At 47.5% G+C, this 19,976-nt stretch overlaps 1 protein-coding gene across 1 annotated transcript in view; it reads left to right on the plus strand.

Annotated features, from left to right (window-relative positions):
• The window catches only part of LOC139240599 (uncharacterized), a 166,741-nt gene that overhangs the window by 44,690 nt on the left and 102,075 nt on the right, over positions 1-19,976 (plus strand). Inside the window, exon 3 of the mRNA XM_070869153.1 lies at positions 11,968-12,080. Within this exon, the coding sequence (XP_070725254.1) occupies positions 11,968-12,080 (113 nt within the window). The remainder of the gene's footprint in view (positions 1-11,967; positions 12,081-19,976) is intronic.

The raw sequence follows: 19,976 nt of genomic DNA on the forward strand, positions 1-19,976 counted from the left end.
TGTACATTCCTGTCTGGTGTAAAAATAAAAAAGGGAAGGTGGCTCAACCGTGGCTATCAAGGGAAATCAGGGATAGCATTAAAGCCAAGGAAGTGGCATACAAATTGGCCAGAAATAGCAGCGAACCTGGGGACTGGGAGAAATTTAGAACTCAGCAGAGGAGGACAAAGGGTTTGATTAGGGCAGGGAAAATGGAGTACGAGCTTGCAGGGAACATTAAGACGGATTGCAAAAGTTTCTATAGATATGTAAAGAGAAAAAGGTTAGTAAAGACAAACGTAGGTCCCCTGCAGTCAGAATCAGGGTAAGTCATAACGGGGAACAAAGAAATGGCGGACCAATTGAACAAGTACTTTGGTTCGGTATTCACTGAGGAGGACACAAACAACCTTCCGGATATAAAAGGGGTCGGAGGGTCTAGTAAGGAGGAGGAACTGAGGGAAATCCTTATTAGTCGGGAAATTGTGTTGGGGAAATTGATGGGATTGAAGGCCGATAAATCCCCAGGGCCTGATGGACTGCATCCCAGAGTACTTAAGGAGGTGGCCTTGGAAATAGTGGATGCATTGACAGTCATTTTCCAACATTCCATTGACTCTGGATCAGTTCCTATGGAGTGGAGGGTAGCCAATGTAACCCCACTTTTTAAGAAAGGAGGGAGAGAGAAAACGGAATTATAGACCGGTCAGCCTGACATCGGTAGTGGGTAAAATGATGGAATCAATTGTTAAGGATGTCATAGCAGTGCATTTGGAAAGAGGTAATATGATAGGTCCAAGTCAGCATGGATTTGTGAAAGGGAAATCATGCTTGACAAATCTTCTGGAATTTTTTGAGGATGTTTCCAGTAGAGTGGACAAGGGAGAACCAGTTGATGTGGTATATTTGGACTTTCAGAAGGCTTTCGACAAGGTCCCACATAAGAGATTAATGTGCAAAGTTAAAGCACATGGGATTGGGGGTAGTCTGCTGACATGGATTGAGAACTGGTTGTCAGACAGGAAGCAAAGAGTAGGAGTAAATGGGGACTTTTCAGAATGGCAGGCAGTGACTAGTGGGGTACCGCAAGGTTCTGTGCTGGGGCCCCAGCTGTTTACACTGTACATTAATGATTTAGACGAGGGGATTAAATGTAGTATCTCCAAATTTGCGGATGACACTAAGTTGGGTGGCAGTGTGAGCTGCGAGGAGGATGCTATGAGGCTGCAGAGCGACTTGGATAGGTTAGGTGAGTGGGCAAATGCATGGCAGATGAAGTATAATGTGGATAACTGTGAGGTTATCCACTTTGGTGGTAAAAACAGAGAGACAGACTATTATCTGAATGGTGACAGATTAGGAAAAGGGGAGGCGCAAAGAGACCTGGGTGTCATGGTACATCAGTCATTGAAGGTTGGCTTGCAGATACAGCAGGCGGTTAAGAAAGCAAATGGCATGTTGGCCTTCATAGCGAGGGGATTTGAGTACAGGGGCAGGGAGGTGTTGCTACAATTGTACAGGGCCTTGGTGAGACCACACCTGGAGTATTGTGTACAGTTTTGGTCTCCTAACCTGAGGAAGGACATTCTTGCTATTGAGGGAGTGCAGCGAAGGTTCACCAGACTGATTCCCGGGATGGCGGGACTGACCTATCAAGAAAGACTGGATCAACTGGGCTTGTATTCACTGGAGTTCAGAAGAATGAGAGGGGACCTCATAGAAACGTTTAAAATTCTGACGGGGTTAGACAGGTTAGATGCAGGAAGAATGTTCCCAATGTTGGGGAAGTCCAGAACCAGGGGACACAGTCTAAGGATAAGGGGGAAGCCATTTAGGACCGAGATGAGGAGGAATTTCTTCACCCAGAGAGTGGTGAACCTGTGGAATTCTCTACCACAGAAAGTTGTTGAGGCCAATTCACTAAATATATTCAAAAAGGAGTTAGATGAAGTCCTTACTACTAGGGGAATCAAGGGGTATGGTGAGAAAGCAGGAATGGGGTACTGAAGTTGCATGTTCAGCCATGAACTCATTGAATGGCGGTGCAGGCTAGAAGGGCCGAATGGCCTACTCCTGCACCTATTTTCTATGTTTCTATCAGGAAGGCCAATGGAATCTTGGCCTTTATTGCAAAGGGGATGGAGTATAAAAGCAGGGAAGTCTTGCTACAGTTATACAGGGTATTGGTGAGACCACACCTGGAATACTGCGTACAGTTTTGGTTTCCATATTTAATAAAGGATATACTTGCTTTGGAGGCAGTTTAGAGAAGGTTCACTAGATTGATTCTGGAGATGAGGGGGTTGACTTATGAGGAAAGGTTGAGCAGGTTGGGCCTCTACTCATTGGAATTCAGAAGAATGAGAGGTGATCTTATTGAAATGTATAAGATTATGAGGGGGCTTGACAAGGTGGATGCAAAGAGGATGTTTCCACTGATGAGGGAGACTCGAACTAGGGGGCATAATCGTAGAATAAGTGGCCACCCATTTAAAACTGAGATGAGGAGGAATTTCTTCTTTCAGAGAGTTGTAAATCTGTGGAATTCGCTGCCTCAGAGCTGTGGAAGCTGGGTCATTGAATACATTTAAGACAGAAATAGACAGTTTCTTAACCAATAGGGAATAAGGAGTTATGGGGAGCGGGCAGGGAAGTGGACCTGATCCATGATCGGATCAGCCATGATCGTATTAAATGGTGGAGCAGGCCCGAGGGGCCGTACCTCTGCTCCTATTATGTTCTTATGTGGGCTTCGCTGGCAAGGCCAGCATTTATTGCCCATCCCTAATTGCCCTTGAGAAAGTGGTGGTGAGCTGCCTCCTTGAACTGCTGCCCCTCGTGCTGTTGGGGAAGGAGTTCCAGGATTTTGACCCAGCAACGATGAAGGAATGGTGATACGTTTCCAAGTCAGGAAGGCATGTAACTTGGAGGGGAACTTGTAGTTGATGGTGCTCCCATGCGCCTGTTGCCCTTGTCCTTCGAGGTGATAGAGGTCAAGGGTTGGGAGGTGCTGCAGAAGAAGCCTTGGCGAGATGTTGCAGTGCATCTTATAGATGTTACACACTGCAGCCACGGTGTGCCAGTGCTGGAGAGAGTGAATCTTTAAGGTGGTGAATGGGATGCCAATTAAGTGGGCTGCTTTGTTCTGGATGGTGTTGAGATTCTTGAGTGTTATTGGAGCTGCACTCATCCAGGCAAGTGGAGAGTGTTCCATCACACTCCTGACATAAGCCTTAGAGATGATGGAAAGGCTTTGGGGAATCATGAGGTGAGTCACTTGCTGCAGAATACCCAGCTTCTGAGCTGCTCTTGTAGCCACAGTATTTATGTGGCTGGTCCACTTAATTTTCTGGTCAAGGGTGACTCGCAGGATATTGATGGTGTGGGATTCGGCGATGGTAAAAGGTGGTGGTTCGAATCTCGTTTGTTGGGGATAGTCATTGCCTGGCACTTGAGTGGGGTGAATGTTGCTTGCCACTTATCAGCCCGAGCCGACAGCATGATTGAGAAAGAAGCATTAGTGTGTGTCCATGGGGTAAAGAAAATGCTGTTTGGGCTAAAATTTGAATTGGAAACTGACCATAAACCACTGATATCCCTGTTTTCCAAGAGTAAAGGGATAAATACCAACGCATCAGCCCGCATCCAGAGATGGACGCTCACATTGTCTACATACAGCTACGCCATCCGCCACAGGCCAGGCACAGAAAACTGTGCCAATGCCCTCAGTAGGCTGCTATTGCCCACCACGGGGGTGGAAATGGCGCAGCCCGCAGAATTAGTCATGGTTATGGAAACATTTGAGAGTGAGCAATCACCCGTCACAGCCCGACAGATTAGAACCTGGACGAGCCAGGACCCCTTACTGTCCCTAGTCAAAAACTGTGTGTGTCAAGGGAGCTGGTCCAGTGTCTCAGTGGAAATGCAGGAAGCGATAAATCCGTTCCAGCGGCGCAAAGATGAAATGTCTATACAGACAGACTGCCTTCTGTGGGGAAATCAGGTAGTGGTTCCCAAGAAGTGCAGAGACATCTTCATCAGTGACCTCCACAGTACCCACCCAGGCATCGTAATGATGAAAGCGATAACCAGATCCCACGTGTCGTGGCCTGGTATCGATACAGACTTAGAGTCCTGCGTGCACAGATGTGACACATGCCCGCAGTTAAGCAATGCACCCAGGGAGGCGCCAGTAAGTTTATGGTCTTGGCCCTTCAAACCGTGGTCTAGGGTCTATGTTGACTATGCAGGCCCGTTCTTGAGTAAAATGTTCCTTGTGGTTGTAGATGCGTACTCCAAATGGATTGAATGTGAGATAATGTCGGCAAGCACGTCCGCTGCCACCACTGAAAGCCTGCGGGCCATGTTTGCCACGCACGGACTACCCGATGTCCTGGTGAGCGACAGCGGGCCATGTTTAATCAGTGCCGAGTTCAAAGAATTCATGACCCGCAACGGGATCAAACATGTCACATCTGCCCAATTTTAAACCAGCATCCAATGGTCAGGCAGAGAGAGCAGTGCAAACCATCAAGCAGGGCTTGAAGAGGGTAACGGAAGGCTCACTGAAGACTCGCCTATCCCGAGTCCTGCTTAGCTACCACACGAGACCCCACTCGCTCACTGGGATCCCGTCTGCTGAACTGCTTATGAAAAGAGCACTTAAGACAAGGCTCTCGTTAGTTCACCCTGATCTACATGAACAGGTAGAGAGCAGGCGGCTTCAACAAAGTGCATACCATCATAGCGCAAATGTGTCACGCGAGATTGAAATCAATGATCCTGTATTTGTATTGAATTATGGACAAGGTCCCAAGTGGCTTCCCGGCACTGTTGTGATCAAAGAGGGGAGCAGGGTGTTTCGGATTAAACTTTCAATTGGAGTCATTCACCGGAAACACTTGGACCAAATCAAACTCAGATTCACGGACTATCCTGAGTTCCCCACTTTGGATCCTACCTTCTTTGACCCCCCAACATACACACCAGTGGCAACCGGCACCACGGTTGACCACGAAGCAGAACACATCATCCACAATGGTCCAGCAGGACTTGCCACACCAGCTAGCCCAGCAAGGCCAGCTGCACAAGAGCCCAGCGAGGGCCCAACAGACGATTTACCAAACCCAGCATTTGCTGCGAGACGATGGACAAGGACCACAGATCGACTCACCTTGTAAATAGAAACACTGTTGACCTTTTTGGGGCGGGGGGGGGGGGTGTGAGTGTTATATATGTAAACTTGTGTATATACTCTGTACAACCACCAGAGGGCTCACCCACTGGAGCACAGGTATTTAAGGAGGCTTCACAGGTTGGAGAGGCACTCTGGAGACCTGCAATAAAAGACAAAGGTCACACTTTACTTTGAGCTCACAGTATTCAGTCTGACTCTTTCTTCATACATAACAGTTTCCAACCAGAGAATGAACCATTTATCCCGACTCTCTGTTTTCTGTTAGTTAGCCAATACTCTATCCATGCTACTATATTACCCCCAACCCCGTGAACTTTTATCTTGTGCAGTAACCTTTTATGTGGCACATTGTCAAATGCCTTCTGGATGTCGAAATACACCACATCCACTGGTTCCCCTTTATCCACCCTGTTCGTTACATCCTCAAAGAACTCCAGCAAATTTGTCAAACATGACTGCCCCTTCATAAATTCATGCTGACTCTGCCTGACTGAATTTTGCTCATCCAAATGTCCTGCTACTGCTTCTTTAATAATGGACTCCAACATTTTCCCAACCACAGATATTAGGCTAACTGGTCTATAGTTTCCTGCTTTTGTCTGCCTCCTTTTTTAAATAGGGGCATTATATCTGCCGTTTTCCAATCTGCTGGGAGTTCCCCAGAATCCAGGGATTTTTGATAAATTACAACCAATGCATCCACTATCCCTGCCGCTACTTCTCTCAAGACCCTAGGATGCAAGCCATCAGGTGCAAGGGATTTATCCGTCTTTAATCCCATTATCTTACTAAGTACCACCTCCTTAGTGATTGTGATTGTGTTAAGTTCCTGCTCCCCTATAGTCCCTAAACTATCCACTGGTGGAATATTGTTAGTGTCCTCTACCATAAAGATTGATACAATATATTTGTTCAGAGTTTCTGCCATCTCCATGTTCCCCATTACTAATTCCCCGGCCTCGTCCTCTAAGGGATCAACATTTCCTTTAGCTACCCTTTTCCTTTTTATATACCTATAGAAACTCTTGCTATCTGCTGCCTTAAGGACTGCTGGCTAGGATGCTCAATGCCAGGGGCCAATGGGTTATGTACTCCCTAACCATTGGTCCATCAACATCACATCAGGATTCTACAACAGGCATGGGGCCCTGATATAAATATTTAAAGTGCTGGACGCCGACATCGAGATCTGTTTGAATACATCATTTTTGAGCCGCCCTGTTCACAATGGGTAATGGGGTAACCGCAGATGAAAATCAACCCCCATCGTTCATTCTCCAATAAAAATAAGTTCAGCTCTGAGAGTCTCCTTTTATAATATGAGCCCATCGTCGAGTCATCCATGCCAAGCTTCTCTGAATTATAGCCAGTGTATTAATGTACTTTTTAAGGCATTCAGATTTCACAAAATATTCCATATATGGTCAAATTATTAACTTTACAATATATACCTTCCATAATACACTGAGCCTTGCTCCAATATTTTGTTCCTAGCACAGATTAATTTTTAATTTCACCTCAAAGTAAATATTTTCACTTGCTGATTTTCATTTCCTTTAGAAGATCACCAGATGGCGCTGTCGCCCTCTCTACTATTGCTAACTGGAGTGCGAGAAACTAGTTAATACATTTTCAGGCAGCAGCAAGCAGGCTGCCAGGACAAATGGGAGAGAGTCAAATATGTATCCTGCATCTAGCTTTGACCCTCTTGAAAAGGACAAAGTGCAAACTACCGGCCTGTATGACTTGAACATTTACTGAAAGGTCTGCTATCAAAGCTTCTATGGGGCTGAAATCGATGGCCTTACCGCCCACTGCCGCTGAGATTCCTCCTCTAGTTGCGCCCAGTGCCAATTTCGATTTGGTCTGGAGCGGGTGGGAGGGGAGAACTGCCGTGAACCGCCCGCTGACGTCAGCGGATGGCCGAGTGACATAAGTGGACTCCTGCCCGCCGAGATGCCACATTGATGCGGGTGGGAGTCGGCGCCAGAACGGGAATGGCTGGTCTGTCCCCGACGGTGAGTATGAAGACCTGGAAAAAAGTTAGTAAACAATTTTTTAACGTTTTCTTTACAGCGACTTACCTTGATAGGGTCCCCTGAAGGTCTTCCGATATTTTAAAAACATTTTTTTGATGCTTTTTATTTGCAGCTCTTCGCCCCTCCGTGTGTCCGACTCCATCCTCGGCGGCACTTGGGCGACAAGCACCTCTGCCGCTGAGAATGAGAGCTCCCACCTGCTGCCGCCCAGATTGACGGCTTAAGTACCTCTTTTGCTGCCGGCCGCCCATTCATGGGCCTTTTTGCCGAAAATGCCGCCCACACTACCGTCACATATCTCAGAGGCACTTGGGTGGTCCTTGCCCTTCATCAATTTCGGCCCCTATGAAAGTTAAATTAGCCAAAACAAGATCATATATAAGAAAGTTCAACTTAAAGGCCTAGAAACTCGAGAGCACTAAAAATCTGCCAGTGTCACCCCGTGCCAGAGTTAACGGCTGTCGAAATTGATGGCTCTGGTAAGACCGGGATATTGGAGCTAGTTGCTAATTAACATAAGCGCAGCTCTAAACCTACCGTACAAGGCCGGTTCTCTTGGCGGGAGTCTCAGCAGGAGGCCCAATATAGCGTGACCGTACTGTCATTGTAGCAAGAGTGCAGTGCTGTCCTTTAAAGGGGAACTGCATTCTCAAATGAAAAAAATAAAAATCATTTAGAAATAGGCAGTTTTTAGCATTTACAGCTCAACAGCCTTCTGAAAAAAAATGTAAATTAAAAAGAATTCCCAAATGAGAATCTTCAGCTCTTGAAGCTGAATTACCTTCTGCACCTGAAAAAATGGGAAAAGTGCTTCAGCACTAACACAAATGGCTCAGCAAACCTGGGAAGGGACACCAAGGGTCTCACATGCAGCACTCTAGCTTTGTGCAGGGGGCCAACACTACAAAAGAGATCCTCTACCCACACGAGGCCAGATGACCCTCCAGAAAGGAGGATGTGGGACCAGATCATCGAGTACGTGACTGCCAGCAGTGTTACCCTGCCCAGGACATAGCTCCTGTGCCCAAAGAAGCTTCATGAACTCAGAGCAGTGGTCAAGGTCAGTGAATGCATCTTCAAAAGCCGTCTCCTACCAACTGCACCACTAGCCTCACATAATTGTTAATGCACGACTCTCTTTCTCCCCTCCCCCCAATTACTCACCCAACAACAATCTGCACCAATCACAAGTCACATTTCCCATTCCGAGCCTCACCTCACCCCCTTGGAGGAGACTGTGCTGGCCATTATTGGCAGGGGCATGGCTGAGCCCTTGACCAGTGGCAGGGCTGAAAGGATACAAGATGCTGGTATCCTCATGTTATCCTTCTTCTGACATGCACCTTTTGCTGTAAATCTGCAAGAAAAGCATAAAATGCTGTAAATATTCAGAAGGTCAGGCAGCATCTTGACCTGAGATGTGAACTCTGTTTCTCTCTCCGCCGATGCTGCCAGACCTGCCGAGTATTTCCAACATTTTCTGTCTGCTCAGAGGTCTTCCGTTACCATCCGAGGCATTGCAAGCATCCAGCAGCACTCCCTGTACACTTGAAAAACTGTTAACATGTTTTGCTCCAAGTCACAACTTCAATAAAATATAAAAAGCTTAAATGCAAACTTACCTGAAAGATGTGTGAGTCCCTTTAAGAAGTGCTGACAGCGTTTGTCAGTCTGTTTGCATGCTCGCTTTTCAGAGCGAGCTTAGGACCGAGCGCTAAATTCAGCGCAAATGTCAAAGTTTGCAGAGCGTGACATTAAGTCGATGTTGCATGCTCTCCATGTTTACATGTCCAGCCAGCCAGCGATAAGGCTCTCCCCAAAATAGCAGCCCCCATTTTTTTCCAGGATTACGGCGGTAACTCATGTCAGTAACTAACCCAATTTCGTGCCCAAAGAATAAGGTACTGACCCCAGTAGTACAGATACTTTAATTTTCAAAGTTCTATTGAGAATCTTGGTGCTTCTATAGCTCATCTATTTTAGCTGTCCCTGTAAACCGGTGTCATCCCATCTAACTTGAAAGAAGAAAATTTTAATGAGACTGCAAAAGGGAGAGTAAAAAGGGAGAACCACATTAGAAATGTTTTAAGCAGATTGCACTCAAAAGTTATTCATATGGGTTTAGAAAATAGCAGATAGGATGGTTCCATGGCACAAATTGGGATTCATGAGAGGTTGACAAAATGGGAAAAACAAGGATTTAATACAAACATGACCCAGTCCTTAAAATGGTGAAAACCATGAATATAAATAAATTATTTAAGTTTGAAATGTAGTTGTGGACAAGTAGAAAACTAACAAGATAGATATTAGAAGAAATCTAACAAAGTGTAACAATCAAGATTAGGCAAATAGAAATAACCTTTTGCAGTCACTTTAGAATATCACATAGTTAATAAATGTTTATCTGCTATTCATTTGCTTTCAAAACATGGATGTAGCTAAAAAATAAGCCTTATGGTGGGTTTATGAGCAAAGGTCTCGAGCAATTCATTGCTTCGAATTGTGATCCTCACCCAAAGTTAGTAATTCTCCCTGTTTTTATGGGGAATGTATACCTCTGGTTGCTAATGTAATCAAAAGAATCAAGGTGGGTGTTATAAGAATTCTCAGTCAGAAGGCTGTGGGTTTGAACTCCATCCTAGGACGTAATCCAGGCTGTCACTTTTCATGTAATACTGAGTGCATTGTTGGAGATGCTCTCATGGGCCCCAAGTTTCGCCATGATTTGCTCCTGATTTTTAGGAGCAACTGGTGTAGAATGGAGTATCTTAGAAATCGGAATTCTCGCCATTTAGTTTGCTCCAGTTCTAGTCAGTTAGAACAGTTTCACTTTGGAACAGAATTTTTTTTCAAAAGGGGGCATATCCGGCCACTTACGCCTGTTTTCAAAGTTTCGTCAGTGAAAACTTACTCCAAACTAACTTAGAATGGAGTAAGTGAAGATTTTTGTACGCTCGAAAAAACCTTGTCTACACTTTAGAAAATCAGGCGTAGGTTACAAATCAGGCGTAGGGAATGGTGGGGGAGGGGGGGGGGGGCGGGGGGTGTGGTTTAAAGGGAAGTTTACAAACATTAAACACTTCAGTTTTACAAATAAAGAGCCATCATCAATAATAAATGATAAAAACATCAATAAATCAATCAAAAAAAATTAATAAGAAATAATTAAAAAAGAATCAATAAATCAAACATTTTCTACTTACCGACTGCAGCACCGGGAGCCCTCCAACAGCGTGCTGTGATGCCCCCCCCCCAGTGTGTCTCTGTCAGTGTCTCTATCTCTCTGTCTGTCTGTCTGTCTGTCTGTGTCTCTCATTCTCTGTCTGTCAGTGTCTGTGTTTCTGACAGCGAGGGGAGGGGGAGGAGGGGGGGTAGAGGGAGAGAAGGGGGAGGGATGGGGGAGGAGGGGGAGGGGTGGAGGAGGGGGAGCGGGGGGGAAAGGAGATGGGGGAGGGAGGCTGAACGGGCCGGGCGGGGGTCGAGTCCGGTCCAGGGGCGGGAGTCGGGTCGGTGTCGGGTCCGGTCCAGGGGCGGGAGTCGGGTCGGTGTCGGGTCCGGTCCGGGGGCGGGAAGCGGGAGTTGAGTCGGGTCAGGAAGAAGCAGGAGCTGGCCGTGGAAGGAGCCTTATTCACACAGCCCCAGTGAGGCCATTGGGCCAGGGCTAGGGGCTGCGTGCTTCGGCCCCTCCCACACAGTTTTGGGTGCCTGGAGCTACTGCACTTGCGCGCCCACTGTAGCGTGCATGTGCAGAGGTCCCGGCACTGTTTTCAGTGCAGGGACCTGGCTCCGCCCCCTACAGCTCGTGCTGCGCTGCGCCGAGCTGCAAACGACCTGCAGGGAGCTGGAGAATCTGGAAGTTTTTTTTAGGCGCACTTTATGGCGCGAAAAACGGGCGTCCAGGTCGGGACTGTGCCGTTCTAGGCGCGGCTCGAAACTTGGGCCCATGGAGTTTCTACTCTGGGCACAATCGGCAAAATGTACCCAGAATGCACTAGACACTGCGCCAGATTTGTCGATGTAAGTTTCGTTCAAGTTTCCATGCAAACTCATTAGTGTAAGTTCAAATGTAAAATCTCCCATGAATCAGTGCAATCATTCAGCATAAATGATCGTAATCGATTCGTGACTTGAGCAGGGCATTCTCCAGCATCACACAGAGGAGTGCGATTGCCGGGAACTGAGCCATTCCTACTTTATAATTGGCATCAATTGTCTGCTTTAACTGCCCCTGATACACAAGACTTGTGACCAGCAGGCAATTGAAGCCAGACCTGTGTGTTCTGCTCTCTGGTAATTGACTGAATTTAAAGCCACTTAAAGTAAATGAAGCAGCAGCAGGAGAAACAGACCTAGGGTCAGGCTTCAGTTGACTGCTGGTCATTTGGTCGCTGCAGATACAGGTGATCAGTGCTGGATTTATGTGACCGTGAATGCTCGAGATTCTGGGTGCAATCTGATAAACACCCCAAAGGGGCACAAGCGGTGGAAACTGGTCATTCTGACCAGAGGGCGTAACCAGTTTTGTGGGTGGGAACTGCTTCAGGCGAATTGAATTTTGAACCAACGTAAAAGACTCGAGCGTAAAGTGGTTATAGGGATAGCTCATTTAAGTTTAAAATTCCGCAATCTTTAGCCAGACACTGGACTTGAGGTGATTTTTGTTTTGTGTTAACATCTACTGTTTTGCAATACTTTGCAGCTGCTTGGTGGCATGTCGGAATATTTAATTGAGCCCTTTTAAAATTTCAGAAATGGAAGTTTGAAACTAATGGATCGAAAGCCTGGGACTCTTTACACGATCAGCTTGACCTGTTTTAATGGTGAAACAATTCTTAAGTCTTCAAATGTCAGCATTGACACAGGTATAGTAGTATAGCTTTTAACACATGTTTAGAAAGAAGACATGGTTTTAGTATAAAAATTGAAAATGCTTGAAATACTCAACAGGTCAGGCAGCATCTGTGGAGAGAGAAACAGAGTCATACTCTCAGAATCAGACCTTTCAGCCAATGTCCCAGACTCCTCCATCACCATCTCTGGGTACATCCTGGACCCCATGACACCTCATAACACCAGGTCAAACATGGGCAACAAAACCTCCTGCTGATTACCACCATGTTTAACACCAGTTAGAAGAAGCATTGAGGGTACCAATGGGGACAGAATATACTCTGGGTGGGGGACTTCAATGTCCATCACAAAGAGTGGCTCGGTAGCACCACTACTGACTTAGCTGGCCGAGTCCTGACAGACATGGCTGCCAGACTAAGCTTGTGATGAGAGAATTAATACAAGGAAAAACCTACTTGATCTCGTCCTCGCCAATTTACCTGTCGCAGATGCATCTGTCCATGACATTATTAGTAGCAGTGACCACCACACCGTCCTTGTGAGAATGAAGTCCCATCTTCACACTGAGGATGTTATGTCTTGAATAAAGAATCTGACCAGACACTGTAAGCTTAAAGTAATGTGTGACCGTAGTCCTTTATTACAGATCTCCAGAGTGCCTCTCCAGCCTGTGAGGCCTCCTTATGTACAGGTGCTCCCAAGGTATTGTGGGATCCCTTGGGACTCCAGGGGATGAGCCCTCCAGTGGTTAAACAAGGTATTTACAGGTTTACATATATAACAACACTCCTCCACCCGCCCCCCACCCCCCAAGTAAATAGTGTAACTATTTACAATGTGAGTCGATCTGGGGCCTTCCTTTCTCTGGTTGATTGTTTTGGTGCAAATGCTGGTTTTGGTGAGTCATTTGTTGGGCCCTCGCTGGGCTGCTGCGCAGCTGGCCTTGCTGGGCTGCTGGGTGTGGTGAGTCCTGCTGGGCTGCTGCAGGTGATGGGTTCTGCTTCGTGGTCAACCGCTGGGTCGGTTGCCACTTCTGTGTGTGTTGTGGGGTCGAAAAAGGTAGTGTCTATTGTGGGTTGTTCTAGATGGTCCGTGAATCTGAGTTTGGTTTGGTCCAAGTGTTTTCTGCAGGTGAGTCCATTTAAAAGTTTGACCAGAAACACGTTACTCCCCTCTTTGGCCACGACAGTGCTGGGAAGCCACTTGGCACCTTGTCCATAGTTCAACACAAATACAGGATCATTAATCTCGATTTTGCGTGACACATTTGCGCGATCATGATATGTATTCTGTTGAAGCCGCCTGCTCTCTACCTGTTCATGTAGATCAGGGTGGACTAACGAGAGCCTTGTCTTAAGTGCCCTTTTCATGAGTAGTTCATCAGGGGGAACCCCAGTGAGCGAGTGGGGTCTTGTGCGGTAACTAAGCAGGACTCGGGATAGGTGAGTCTGCAGTGAGCCTTCAGTTACCCTTTTCAAGCTCTGCTTGATTGTTTGCACTGTTCACTCTGCCTGACCATTGGATGCTGGTTTAAACTGGACAGATGTGACATGTTTGATCCCATTGCGGGTCATGAATTCTTTGAACTCGGCACTGGTGAAGCACAGCCCATTGTCACTCACAAGGACATCAGGCAGGCCGTGCGTGGCAAACATGGCCCGCAGGCTTTCAATGGTGGCAGCAGACGTGCTTGCCGACATTATCTCGCATTCAATCCATTTGGAGTACGCATCTACAACCACAAGGAACATTTTCCCCAAGAATGGGCCTGCATAGTCGACATGCCCCTGGACCACGGTTTGGAGGGCCAGGACCATAAACTTAGTGGCGCCTCCCTGGGTGCATTGCTTAACTGTGAACATGTGTTATATTTGTGCACACAGGACTCTAAGTCTGCATCAATACCGGGCCACCACACGTGGGATCTGGCTATCGCTTTCATCATTACAATGCCTGGGTGGGTACTGTGGAGGTCACTAATGAAAGTGTCCCTGGCCTTTTTTGGCACCACTACCCAATTACCCCATAGGAGGCAGTCTGCCTGTATGGATATTTCATCTCTGCACCGCTGGTATGGCTTTATTTCTTCCTGCATTTCTAACGGGACACTAGACCAACTCCCGTGGAGCACACAGTTTTTTATGAAGGACAGTAAGGGGTCTTGGCTCGTCCAGGTTCTAATCTGTCGGGCGGTAACAGGTGATTGCTCACTCTCGAATGCTTCCATTATATAACTAAATCTGAAGGCTGTGCCATTTCCACCCCTGTGGTGGGCAATGGCAGCCTACTGAGAGCATCGGCACAGTTTTCTGTGCCTGGCCTGTGGTGGATGGCGTAGTTGTATGCGGACAACGTGAGCGCCCATCTCTGGATGCGGGCCGATGCATTCGTATTTATCCCCTTACTTTCAGAAAAGAGGGATATCAGTGGCTTATGGTCGGTTTCCAATTCAAATTTGAGCCCAAACAGATATTGATGCTTTTTCTTTACCCCATAAACATACGCTAACGCTTCTTCTTCAATCATGCTGTAGGCCCTCTCAGCCTTAGACAGACTTCTGGGTGCAAAAGCAACCGGTTGCAATTTCCCAGATTCATTAGCTTGTTATAAATACACACCCGACGCCATGTGACGACGCATCACATGCTAGTACCAAACGCTTACATGGATCATACAACACATGCAATTTGTTTGAGCATAACAGTTTCCTAGCTTTCTCAAAGGCATTTTCTTTCATCTCCTTTACGCAATAAAGAGTGCAGTGGTTCTAGCAGCATGCTAAGACCTGATAAGAAGTTACCAAAATAGTTCAGTAGTTCTAGAAACGACCGCAGCTCCGTCACGTTCTGTGGTCTGGGTGCATTCTTGATTGCCTCTGTCTTCGAATCGGTGGGCCTGATGCCATCCACCGTGATTCTTCTCCCCAGGAACTCCACTTCAGGTGCCAGGAAAACGCACTTCGAGTGTCTTAACCTGAGCCCCACACGATTAAGCCGACTAAGAACCTCCTCCAGGTTCTGCAGGTGCTCGACGGAGTCCCGACCTGTAAACAAAATGTTGTCCTGGAAGACCACGGTGCGCGGGACCGACTTCAGCAAGCTTTCCATGTTCCTTTGGAATATTGCCGTGGCTGATCGAATCCCAAACGGGCATCTGTTGTAAATGAAGAGACCTTTGTGCGTGTTGATGCAGGTGAGGCCCTTTGATGATTCCTCCAGCTCCTGTGTCATGTAGGCCGAAGTCAAGTCCAGCTTCGGGAACATTTTTCCTTCCGCCAGCGTCGCGAATAGGTCGTCGGCCTTTGGTAGCGGTATTGATCCTGTAGTGAGAAACGATTGATAGTTACTTTGTAATCACCACAGATTTTGACGGTGCCGTCTTCCTTGAGGACTGGAACAATTGGACTGGCCCGCTCATTGAATTCGATCGGCGAAATGACACCCTCTCTCTCATCATGTACGGTACCTCTCTCGCTTTGTGATGGATGTGTCGCGCCCCCGGAATCAAGTGGATCTGCACTTTTGCTCCTTGGAACTTCGCCCAGTTAGAACAGCGAGGGGAACTTGTTTAGGACCTAGGCACATGAAGTGTCGTCGACGGACGAAAGCACTCGGACGCCGTCCCAGTTCCAGCATATCTTTCCCAGCCAGCTCCTGCCGAACAGCGTGGGGCCATCGCCCGGTACCACCCAGTGGTAAATTGTGCATCGCTCCATTGTAGGAGACCTTTACAGTAGCACTGCCGATTACGGGAATCAGTTGCTTTGTGTACGTTCTCAGTTTAGTACGAATGGGAGTCAGAACTGGCCTTGAGGCCTTGCTGTACCATTTATCGAAAGTCTTTTTGCTCATGATGGATTGGCTCGTGACCATGTCCAGCTCCATTGACACCGGGAGTCCATTTAATTCAACCTTCAGCATTATCAGGGGACACCTTGTGGTAAATGTGTGCACCCCATATACTCTGCCTCCTCATTCTGAGGCTCAGGTTCGTCGTGATCCACCGTGGATCAGTCCTCCTCTGCAACATGGTGGTTTGCAGGATTAGTAGGTTTTGCAGCTTGCCTGCACATACGTTGGAGGTGTCCCATTGTTCCACAGCCCTTGCAAACGTATCCTTTGAAGCGGCATGAATGAAAGCGATGATCACCACCGCAGTGCCACCAAGGTGTTAATGGCCTTGCATTCACCACCCTTGATGGTGGACTCTGAGACATCTGCGGATGTGCAGCTGCAGGCTTGAGTTCTGCCCTGTTCATTACAATTCGAAAACCACGTTACTTTGTTCGCAGTACTTGCAGCAGCACTAGTGTTCTGAGAGATTTGTTTGGTATTGTCACTGGTGGCGATGAACGCCTGGGCTATCGCTATGGCTTTACTCAAGGTTCGGGTCTCTACAGTCAAAAGTTTGCGAAGTATTACTTCATGGCCAATGCCAAGTACAAAGACATCCCTGAGCACGTGCTCCAAGTGTCCTTCAAATTCACAATGTCCTGCAAGGCACCTTAGCTCAGCGACGTAGCTCATCACTTCCTGGCCTTCAGACCTCGTGTACGTGTAGAACCGGTACCTCGCAATCAGAACGTTTTCCTTCGGGTTTAGATGCTCCCGGACCAGTGTGCACAAATCATCGTACGACTTCTCTGTGGGTTTCGCTGGAGCGAGCAGATTTTTCATGAGGCCATGCGTTGGTTCCCTGCAACTGGTGAGGAGGATCGCCCTTCGTTTGGCAGCGTTCGCTTCTCCTTCCAGCTCGTTGGCCAAGAAGTATTGGTCGAGTCGCTCCCAATCATCTCTCTCCGAAAATTTCTCCAGGATGCCCACGGTTCTCTGCATTGTTGCGGTGGGGTTCGTCATCTGTATCTCGTTGCCAGTTGTTATGTCTTGAATAAAGAATCTGACCAGATACTGTAAGCTTAAAGTAATGTGTGGCCGTAGTCCTTTATTGCAGGTATCCAGAGTGCCTCTCCAGCTTGTGAGGCCTCCTTATGATTGTGGGATCCCTTGGGACTCCAGGGGATGAGTCCTCTGGTGGTTAAACAAGGTATTTACAGGTTTACATATATTACAGAGGACACCCTCCATAGTGCGTGGCCCTACCACCGTGCTAAATGGGATAGATTCAGAACAGATCTAGCAGCTCAAAACTGGGCATCCAGGATACGCTGTAGGCCATCAGCAGCAGCAGAATTATATTCCATGTCAATCTGTAACCTCATGGTCTGGCACAGCCCTCCACCATTATCAAGCCAGGCGGCCAACGCTGGTTCAATGTGGAGTCTAGAAGAGCATGCCAGGAGCAGCACCAGGCGTACTTAAAAATGAGATGTTAAACAACGTTGGCAGCACGCTATAGACAGCTAAGCGATCCCACAACCAACGGATCAGATCAAAGCTCTGCAGTCCTGCCACATCTAGTCGTGAATGGTGATGGACCATTAAACAACTGATTAGAGGAGGAGGCTCCATGAACATCCCCATCCTCAATGATAGCGGAGCCCAACACGTAGGTGTTTGCAACCATCTTCAGCCAGAAGTGCCGAGTGGATGATCCATCTCAGCCACCTCCTGAGGTCCCACCATCATTTGTCAGCTGTGGCTCAGTGGGTAGCGTACTCGCTTCTGAGTCAGAAGGTTGTGGGTTCAAGTCCCACTCCAGGGACTTCAGCACATAAATCTCAGCTGACACTCCTGAGGGAGTGCTGCACTGTTGGAGGTGCCGTCTTTTGGATGAGATGTTAAACCGAGGCCCCGTCAGCTCTCTCAGGTATACATAAAAGACCTCGTGGCACTATTTTGAAGAAGAGCAGGGGAGTTATCCCCGGTGTCCTGGCCAATGTTCATCTCTCAATCAAAATAACAAAAACATATTATCTGGTCATTATTGTTAAGTATGCAACACGATGTAACCAGCATTCTACCGCCACCAGAGGGCGTATCTGTTGGAGTCCCAAGGGATCCCAGCATCCCTTGGGAGCACTGTATATAAGCAGGCCTCCCATGCTGTACCAGTACTCTGGAGTTAGAATAAAGAGACTACGGTCACACTTACATCTACAGTACTCAGTCACATTGCTTTATTCGAGACATAACAACTGGCGATGAGATAACGAACCACCACACGAAAATGCAGAGAACTGTTGGTATCCTGGAGAAATTCTCAGAAGGGGACAATTGGGAGGCCTTCGTGGAGTGACTCGACCAATACTTCGTGGCCAATGAGCTGGAAGGGAGTGTGAATGCTGCCAAACGAAGGGCGATCCTCCTCACCGTCTGTGGGGCAACAACCTATGGCCTCATGAAGAATCTTCTTGCTGCGGTGAAACCAACAGCCAAATTGTATGAAGTCCGGGAGCATCTAAATCCGAAGAAAAGTGTTCTGGATGGCAAGGTGTCGATTTTACACATATCAACAGTCTGAAGGCCAGGAAGTGGCGAGCTACATCGTCGAACTAAGGCGCATTGCGAGTTCGATGGATTCCTGGAGCAAATGCTAAGAGACTTTTTGTGCTTGGCATTGGCCATGAGGTTATCCTTCGCAAATTATTGACTATTGAAACACCGAACCTGAGCAAATCCATAACGATAGCCCAGGCATTTATGTCCACCAGCGATAACACCAAACAAATTTCGCAGCATAAAGATGCTTTGGCAAGTACTGTACACAAAGTAACATCTTTTTTGGCATATGGCAGAACGTACACGCCTGTAGCTGCACGAACTCAGATGACTGAGTCCACCATCAAGCGTGAATGCGAGGCACTTGACACCTTGTTGGCGTTGTGGAGGTGATCATCGAGCCCATCAATGCTGCTTCAAACACTATGCATGCAAAGGCTGTGGAACAATGGGGCACCTCTAGCGAATGTGCAGACGAGCTTCAAACCCTGCAAACCACCATGTTGCAGAGGAAGACTGATCCATGGTGGATGAAACTGAACTTGAGACTCAAACCGAGGAGCCAGAAGTGTACAGGGTAGACACCTTCAGCACGAAATGTCCACCGATCATGTTAAAAGTTGAACTGAACGGAATTCCAGTATCCATGGAATTAGACACGGGTGCGAGTCAGTCCATCATGAGCAAAAAGGCCTTTGACAGGCTGTGGTGCAACAAGGCACACAGGCCCAAGCTGAGCCCTATTCATACCAAGCTGAGAACTTATACTAAAGAGCTGATCTCTGTAATTGGCAGTGCAGCAGTAAAAGTCTCCTATGATGGAGCAGTGCACGAACTACCACTATGGCTTGTATCAGGAGATGGCCCACACTGTTTGGCAGAAACTGGCTGCGAAAAATCCGCTGAAACTGGGATGACATCCGAGCGCTTTTGTCCATCGACGTGCCTCATGTGCCCAGGTTCTGATCAAGTTTCTGTCGTTTGAGTCAGGCATCAGAAATTTCTCTGGGGTGAAGGTGCAGATCCACTTGATTCTTGGTACATGACCCATTCACCACAAGGCATGGGCGGTGCCATACATAATGCGAGAGAAAGTGGAGATTGAGCTGGACAGGCTGCAACGAGAGAGCATCATCGTGCCGGTGGAGTTAAACGAGTGGGCCAGTCCAATTGTTCCGGTTCTCATGGGCGATGACACGGTCAGAATTTATGGGGACTATAAAGTAACGATTAACCGTTTTTCGCTGCAGGACCAGTATCCGCTACCCAAGGCAGACGACCTATTTGCGACGCTGGCAGGAGGGAAAACGTTCACCAAGTTGGACCTGACCTCGGCCTACGTGTGACGCAGGAGCTGGCGGAATCTTCGAAAGGCCTCACCCGCATCAACACGCACGCAGGTCTGTTCATTTACAATAGATGCCCGTTTGGGATTCGATTGGCCGCGGCTATTTTTCAAAGTAACATGGAGAGTCTGCTAAAGTCGGTTCCGCGCACCGTGGTTTTCCA

This window comes from Pristiophorus japonicus, chromosome 2, assembly GCF_044704955.1.
Source record: "Pristiophorus japonicus isolate sPriJap1 chromosome 2, sPriJap1.hap1, whole genome shotgun sequence".
NCBI lineage: Eukaryota > Metazoa > Chordata > Chondrichthyes > Pristiophoridae > Pristiophorus > Pristiophorus japonicus.